The sequence below is a fragment of the Macadamia integrifolia genome, chromosome 2 (genome assembly GCF_013358625.1).
Source record: "Macadamia integrifolia cultivar HAES 741 chromosome 2, SCU_Mint_v3, whole genome shotgun sequence".
Lineage (NCBI taxonomy): Eukaryota > Viridiplantae > Streptophyta > Magnoliopsida > Proteales > Proteaceae > Macadamia > Macadamia integrifolia.
The window spans coordinates 3,479,375-3,487,904 of record NC_056558.1 but is presented as its reverse complement, the minus strand read 5'-3'; the positions used below and the strand labels follow the sequence as shown (position 1 = coordinate 3,487,904).

At 38.6% G+C, this 8,530-nt stretch overlaps 1 protein-coding gene across 1 annotated transcript; it reads left to right on the top strand.

Annotated features, from left to right (window-relative positions):
* Positions 1-4,995: 4,995 nt before the first annotated feature.
* Positions 4,996-7,381, top strand: LOC122088357 (peroxidase 12-like). The gene is made up of 3 exons (XM_042657598.1): positions 4,996-5,337; positions 5,421-5,615; positions 6,531-7,381. Exons 1-3 carry the CDS (start codon positions 5,086-5,088, stop codon positions 7,149-7,151), a joined length of 1,068 nt encoding a protein of 355 aa, XP_042513532.1. The 5' UTR covers positions 4,996-5,085; the 3' UTR covers positions 7,152-7,381.
* The last annotated feature ends 1,149 nt before the right edge of the window (positions 7,382-8,530 follow it).

The window sequence follows — 8,530 nt, the reverse complement described above, 5'->3', positions numbered from 1 at the left end:
AAAAAAAAAAAAATATATATATATATATTTTTTTTTTTATAATTTTCTTTTCATGCCTATAACGGTTGGACCCGAGTTTAGATATATGCCAATTTTACGGGCTAATTTAGGCTTGAATTTTTGTTTGGTCCAGCCCAACCCAACCCAACCCAACCCAATCCTGTCCGATCCCTCTTTCCATTTCCACTCATGGGGGATATTCCATGGATTTGAGTCCAGCCCTTTCTTTCTCATGGGAAATCTGACATTCTTGAAATCTGAGACATGTAGAGAAACATGTCCTTTTATAAAAGAATTGGAGGTAGGGCTGACAATTTTAGTTGCCTACCCCTCAAACATATGATTCATACCCAGTGCACTACGCTCTAGCCACTGTGGGGTATGGATTCTGGAGAGGTTCATGATATATATAAAACTTTACTTTTATTTCTTACTTTTATTTCACTGAGAGATTGTTCTATGATTCAGATCTAAAACCATTAGGTGGCAATGAAGCAACCATTATAACTTATTTTATATTATATTTTTTTTCCTATGTTATTTAAAAGTGAATTTTTTTTTGCCCTTTCCTTTGAAATTTCAACCATTATTTGTTCATATTTTTTGACCCATGCAAGAATCCTTGTTTTATTAAAATTTTAAACTTAGATAAAAATTGGTGGATTCTACTTGTAGGCTAAATTTGAGTGTAAGATGTGGTGTCCACTCTCAATGAGGAGGCCAGATGCAAATGTACAAGTTAGGTCCATCCTAGCCCAGATCCCAGACCAAGTCAGTCATCACTGCACATAGCAGTGAAGAGCACTAAACACCCCGTGTGAGTGACTCAAGATGTGCCTAATAAGAATCAAACTTAAGATGTCCGAGTTCACGATTTATACCATGTTCGATGCTCACCAACTGTTATCTTCTAGGATTACCATCACTGCACATTATTTTGGTCCTTATACAATAAACAACAACTACCAATCACTTTATTACGATATAGGATCTGAGGTTTGTTTTCGCATTCATAATGTGATTAATTATAACACTTTAGAACCATTAATGATTAGAGTTGGACCAAAATATTGAAGCTAGCAAGAGAGAGGGCGAAACATATAAAGGTGATATAGGGAGTGGTGAGCAATCATTTGACTCACCGACTCCCTCGCCCTTTTTTCAAGGTTAGAACAGTTCTCACCTACCCATTAATATTGGAAAAATATGTCTCCTTTCTCAACTGATTAGGCAACAGCTAGCCTTTAATCTTGAGGGAAATTTCTGCCAATCCTCAAATTTTAAGTAACATTTATTCAAACTTTCCTAATTTCCGATTCTAACAAACTTTGGCACAATTAAATTTGTTTTTTGGTATGAACAAAATACCTAATTCACATCTCTTAATGGTACATTTCACCATTTTTTTAAAAATTTTACTTTTAAATCTAATTTCTAAGTATGTATATATTAGATTACCTAATTACATATTATATATTTCTATCCCCTTCTTCCCAAAAAAATTATGTATTGTATAATTAATTAATGGGAAAAAAAGTTGGCCAGATTGCATTCCAAAGTTCCAACCACAAGAATGGGTGAAATGACTACCCCCAAATGAAGAATCTGCCCCCTTGTGTAGGAGCCACGTAACCTGGCAATGATCCCTCTTCGTTAATTAATAATATATCATGTTACACATTCTATAAAAAAATTCACCTAATAGTAAATCAATTAGATTAATTATCAAATTATTCTAGCATGTATTTAACCTAAATTAATACATAAAATTAAAATGTGCTACAAAATGGTCAATCCTGAACACATATATCAAATAACATACCTTGTTGGATTAAGGATGGCTATGTGGATTTTAGAATGCAACATAGACATTAAAGGATAATAAACAAAACATTTATAATTATGTAATATATACTTGGGTAATTTGATATCTATTTAAGAGGTAAATACAAAATTTACTTAATCAAAAACCAGAAAGAATTATTCAATAGAAGAGTTTGGATAAATATAGATCAAGTTTAAGATACTATATAACTCAAAATTTCCTTATTTTTGATGTCTTAAAAGAAGAAAAAACTTGCTTTAACCCCAATGTAATATTGTCTGTAACTCCTTTTAGCCTACATTGCATTGATACCAACCATAGAGGAATGTGATTTTGTAACTCGTCAGTGATTCATTTGATCATAAGCAGTAGAAATAATTGAGAGTACTATTTTACATAACAACGTGTATATATGATCCAGTAAATAAGGAGGCTGGATGGGTATCTTGTGTCATTTCTCAAATCAGTTTATATTTGATCCACCAAGGGCACAAAGTAATATCGATAGGAAATTTAATTGGATATTTAATATACTCATCTTGTACTTTATTTGTGAGTAAAACTAATCGATGCTACTTTTTCTTTTCTTTTCTTTTTATTATTTTTAATTTAATCAACATACTCATACATGTCAACGGGTCGGGGACCAGCTCTGTTTTGGTTTGGGTTGAGTTGGTTTTAGAGTGGAAATACTGAAATCGAAACCAAACCAATAAGGAAATTTTGGTTTTAGTGTGGTTTGTGTTCGGTTTCCTATATTAGTTTGTAATCATGCTGCTTTCGATTTTTGGTCCGATTTCCACACAAATGTATACAAAACTATACAAAATTTGGTTATTTTAATAAAAGGGTAATTTACAGCGCCACCCCCTGGAGAATACCATAATTATAAGAACACCCCCTCTATTTCACCAAATTAGACTCAGACCCCCTACCGTCAATCACCGTTAAGGAATATACCTTATTTGCTGATGTCAGCAACTATATATTATTTTAAATACCAAAATACCCTTGTAAAATATGAAGTACCAAAAATACCCTTGTGATAAATGAATATTTCTTTCACCCAAATCGTAATGGTTGAACCACCGACGATTGTTCAGCGGCAGCCAGCAGGTAGCGGCAGCTATTTCCATCTCGGGCGACTTTTCCATCACCGTGAGAAAGGGGAAAGGAAAGATGGAGGCGAAGCAACTGCTTCTATGTTGGATCCAAAGCTCGAATGACTTGGACCTGAACATCTCGTCAATGTCCAGCAAGAACGGGACCCTTGAAGGTTTCGATGAAGCGGCGTCATCGGTGGCGGGGCCGAGACCCTTGAAGATCTACTCGCAGAGGAGTTTCTCACTGGCAAAGAGGATACGAACGCAGACCTTGGCAGTGCGTATCTAGCGCCAAATCTTGGTCTCGAGGGTATCCCACTCCAGCCTCTGGATTTCGCCTATGCTAAGCTTCTAGATGCCAAGGCGGCGGAAGCTGGCGTCGACGGTGGATTTGCGGATACTTTATAGACCTGAATGCACTCGTGCAAATACCCAACAGTGATCATCCTCTCAGCGATGCTACGAAGATCGTAGATGGCTTCTGATGGGATCAAATCGACTCCCGCTATTACTCATACTTCCTTCTCCCTCTTGCAGCTCCTCTTCTCTGGCACTAACGCTGCTGCATCGCCCACCTCCACCATCAACTGAGTGGTCGTCACCAGCATTGAATTCTCCGGAACCATCAACTCTGGGGTTTCTCAAGGTGGGTTTGTATGGGTGATGAGGATTGAATTCAAAACTCAGCAACACCAACGAAAAAATTTCCTATTTTCCACCGTTTGGATTTTCAGAACCCATAGCCATACTTGGGTTGTCTCTTTCCTCTCTCTCTCTCTATCCTTTTTCCAGTGATTGCTAAGGAATCCTGAGAACGTCTCCAAGGAATTTGAAGCCACGGAGAAGCTCATCCTCAGGCAGGATCCCACTGCATCTGAGGTGGCCAAGGACGAATGATCTTCTATGGTGGCGATCGTCAGGAAACTTAAAGTTACTTGCGGGCCGTCGACGAGATCCAACGTTCCATCGGTCTTAGTTTCTGGAAATGGATCTCTCGGTGGCGGTGGTAACTCCGGCGAGGTCAACGGTGCTATCCAGGTCACCATAGCTCGTCTTGAGTCGGTTAGTGAATATGGTATAATTGTCATTTTAATTTCTCACCGTCAAGTAACTAACGGCAGGGGGTCCGAGTCTAATTTGGTGAAAGAGATGGGGTGTCTCTATAATACTGGCATTCTTCAGGGGGTGGCATTGTAAATTACCCTTAATAAAATTTTGGTATGTTTTTGGTTTTTTACCGGTTTGGTTTTTGTTTCGATCTGGGTTTTGAACTGGTTTTGATTTGGCTTGGGGTTCATCCGGTTTCTGATGTGATTCGATTTGGTTTTGGAGTTGCAATACTTCAGACCAAAACCGAACCAATAAAACTTCGATTTGGTTTGATTTGAATTGTTATCGATTCAATTTAAGGTTTGATACCCCACACATTAAGAAATGATTGATTTACGATCCTAGGTTTTTGCATTTACAATTTAAATAGAAATCATTGCGATAGATTATTGCATTAAGTCTCCCGAGGATTAATAGAAAGAAGCGGTGGCCTGGACACCTTAGTTAAAAAAAAAAAATGACACTACTAATTGTTAGGGTTCTTGAGCCTTCTCGTCGTCTTTCACGTTAATGTTTAAAGGGTATCGAAGTTACTCATCATCACAAGGATTCAAAAAACATGTGAAATAAGCACGTGGGCTGCTTGAAACTCATAATAAAGTTTCAGGAATTCCAGTGAAAGCTAAAGTATGATTCGGTTTCCGAAGAGGATGAATTGGAAAGTAGACATGAAATTGGATTCCCTTTGTTTTGTAGGACCTCCTCCTGCCCAAAAGTAAAATCAAAAGGGTTCAGGCCTTCAGGGTCTAGGACAATTCCCCTTCCAAAATGATAATACTATGGGCCTGGAGATGATGCCATGAGCACTAACAGTGAGGCAATAATGTAATAATTGAGCTAGCGCGTTTGAAGATAAGCAGATGAATGGATGGATCAATGGACTTGACAAGGACTCACCTCACTGTGGGTACAGAAGTCACAGAGAAAAGTAATTGCCCTTCCCACATTTTGTTGGCCACGATCTCTCTCTCTCTCTCTCTCTCTCTCTCTGCCTATATAACTGACTGAGTCTTTCATTACCCGTTTGAAAGAACAGAGCAATCAATAATGGCTTCCACTTCGTCTTTCATTATCTCTGTGCTCTTGATTTTTTCTTCCCTTGTATTGGGTATCTATTCTGGTGTCTCGGAGGAAGAATCTTCCCCACCTTTGGTGAAGGGTCTCTCATGGACTTATTATAAGTCTAACTGCCCTAAAGTTGAGAGCATCGTGAGATCCCATCTCAAGAAAATTTTCAAGCAGGATATTGGCCAAGCTGCAGGGCTCCTCCGTCTACACTTCCATGACTGCTTTGTTCAGGTTAGCTTCCTTATGGGCTTATTATGATCGAGCATTTGTAGTAAATGAAGTAGCTGATCATGTGGGTGCAACTGTAACTGCAGGGATGTGATGGTTCGGTTTTGCTAGACGGATCCGCCAGTGGTCCGAGCGAGCAGGAGGCGCCACCAAACTTAAGCCTCAGGGCTGAAGCATTTCAGATCATCAACGACCTCCGCGCCCTCGTCCACAATAAGTGCGGCCAAGTGGTCTCCTGTGCCGACATCGTTGCTCTTGCAGCCCGTGATTCCGTTTTCTTGGTAAACTACACACTTCACACCACACACCTACTATGCTATTTTCTTTTCCTTCTGTTGGGGTACGATGTCTTGTATTCCGACGTCTGTGTAAATGAGTGAATAAGGATTTAAAATCTCTCTTGCCCATTTTCTTCGTTAATGGGGGCCTTGATGAGCCAGTGGGTCCATGGTGGGGTTCAGGTGAAATTTCCCAAAAACATTTTTTAAGGTTATTTGAATATTTTAGTAAATTACTTGTATAGACTTTCACCACTTCATGTATATTTGTAGTTAGGTTGAGAGTGAAGTAGATCTCATTTTATTGAGGAAATAGACAATCTTATTGAACCAAATAAATGCTTGAACATGTTGTTCTCATGTTCAAACAGAATTTTGCAGGTCCGTCAAGAGGCTAGAGACTTAAAACCTCTAATGCCTGGAGGAATGAATCCACCTCACCCATTTTCTTCATTAATGGGGCCTTGACGAGCAAGCGGGTCCATGGCAAGGTTCAGGGTGAAATTTGTCAGGACAGTTTTTAGGACTATTTGGATATTTCATTAAATTACATGTATAGGCTTTCATTGCTTTGTGTATATTTGTAGGAATCCTATTTGTAGCTAAGTTTAGAGTGAAGTAGATCTCGTCACATTGATAAAATAAATAATTTTGTCGAACCACGTAAATCCTTATGGATTATAGTGGATCAAGTCCTTGTACGAGAACTATTCTTGAACGGGACTAATCCACATACTTGAAATCTATCCAACAATCAACTATGTGGTGAACTCCATTTGTGTGAATCAAACCGTATGAAAATGGTTCTAGAACCTGATCCACACTCTGTGTGGTGTGTGTTTTTTTTTTTTTTTTCGCATCGTTTCATGTTCTCATTTTCTACATCTTCTTCATCATTTGCTTCTCTTGGGTGTGCAGTCCGGAGGACCCAAATACAAAGTACCCTTAGGAAGGCGAGACGGTCTGAGCTTCGCGACAAGGGAAACAACTTTAGCAAACCTGCCAGCGCCCAGCAGCAACACCACCACACTCCTCACTTCACTGGCTGCCAAGAAGTTAGACGCCACCGACGTGGTGGCTCTCTCAGGTGGACACACGATTGGACTCAGCCACTGCTCTTCCTTCACCGACCGCCTCTACCCTACCCAAGACACAACTATGGACAAGACCTTCGCTAACAACCTCAAGAGTACCTGCCCAACCTCCGATACCAATGCCACTACCGTCTTGGATATCCGAACCCCAGACCTGTTCGACAATAAGTACTATATCGATCTCATGAATCGACAGGGACTCTTCACCTCCGATCAAGACCTGTACATGGACAGTAGGACCAAGCCCATCGTCACCAGCTTCGCTCTCAACCAGACTCTTTTCTTCGAGAAGTTCATCTTCGCCATGATCAAGATGGGCCAGCTTAACGTCTTGACGGGAACCCAGGGAGAGGTTCGTGCCAATTGCTCAGCTCGCAACTCAGACACCTCCACCTACCTGTCCACGGTGGTGGACGGCGATAGCGAGATGAACGCCCAGTTTTAAACCTAACCTTTTTCTTTTCTTAATCCTTTAATGGAGATAAGGCCAGGTGTACTACTTTCCTCTTCTTTTCTTTTTTCCTGCAAATTTTTCCAGCTGAACCAAGGAAACGAAAGAAGTGGTGTGGTCACTTGGGCTCGTTTCTTTCTATCCTTGCTTGATCTTTAAGTATATTACTGTACTACTGCCACGCAAGTTTGTTAAAAATGAATAAAAGAGGTTTCTCTCGCCTACTCTCACAGTCTCATGTGAAGTTGAACTCAAAATTATTTATCAAAATATTAAATCATTTATTAAATGGTTTGGTTTTAATTTTAAAATTGAAACCATGATTCAATTTTGATTTTAAAGTTCAAACTGTTATATTGATTAATATAAACGTAGAATGTTAAAGTCATTCAATGTTAAATTTATATACATTTCAATAAAAAAAAATTTAAGTTTATATTAAACAACTATTAGAAAAGCATATAACAATAAACTATTCAATTCAATGTTACAATTTACATCCATTTCACTAAAATGTTTATAGGTAAAGAAGTTGTTAGGATAAAATGTTAGAAAAAATAAGAAAACCGTTGAAACCATTTAAACCGAAACTGTTTATAAATGGTTTCGGTTCTCATATATGAAACTGTTTGTTAAATTATATGATTTTGGTTTTACCTAAAAAAGTTTGTACCGAATCGAACCAAATCGTTTACACTAGAACTGAACCGATTAATACCCTTGCTCTCACCCATTGTTACGAGGATCGGTATCATATCAGTTAATTTATTATATCAGTCTTGATACTGATACGTACCCGAATTAATTCCATATTGATTTAGAGGTAAAACAGAAAACATATATATTTTTTTTTGAAAAAGCAAGGATGAAAATGACCGATACGCACCTGTTCTTGGTAATTCCTATTTTTTTTCTTAAAAAAAAAAAAAAATTCTGATTTTGGTTTGTTTAACCTTCAAATACTGGTTGTTAACATTACTGGTGGCCCGGCCCGTGTTTGGGCAACTCTGGGCCTGGGATGATTCCAGTGAATGGCTCAATGAAGAGTTGGAAGCCCAGCACCAGCTCGGTATAGAATACTAGTATATATGTATTTGTTATTTATGATCTATACTAAATATTTTAAAGGAAGAGAGAATGCTACCCACTATCGTGTAATTGTGCCTACGCACAACGGTTGTGTAAAGATTGCTACACACTGTGCTGATTATGCTTTCACGAGCATGTCCTTCCATTGGCCGCATCCAATGGTGTATACCTACGCCAGCAGGTAGCATTCTCTTATCTTAAATTAAAGATAAGAGATAAAATAAGGAAATGGATGGATTGGACTTATTGATGAAGCTTGACATCTTGGCCATATTGAGGAAGAC

Excerpts from the sequence above, each read along its gene's own strand:
- LOC122088357 (XM_042657598.1), top strand. The coding sequence starts at position 5,086 with ATGGCTTCCACTTCGTCTTTCATTATCTCTGTGCTCTTGATTTTTTCT. Across the intron at positions 5,338-5,420 it reads TCCATGACTGCTTTGTTCAG|GGATGTGATGGTTCGGTTTT; the intron begins GTTAGCTTCCTT and ends CTGTAACTGCAG. Across the intron at positions 5,616-6,530 it reads CCCGTGATTCCGTTTTCTTG|TCCGGAGGACCCAAATACAA; the intron begins GTAAACTACACA and ends TTGGGTGTGCAG.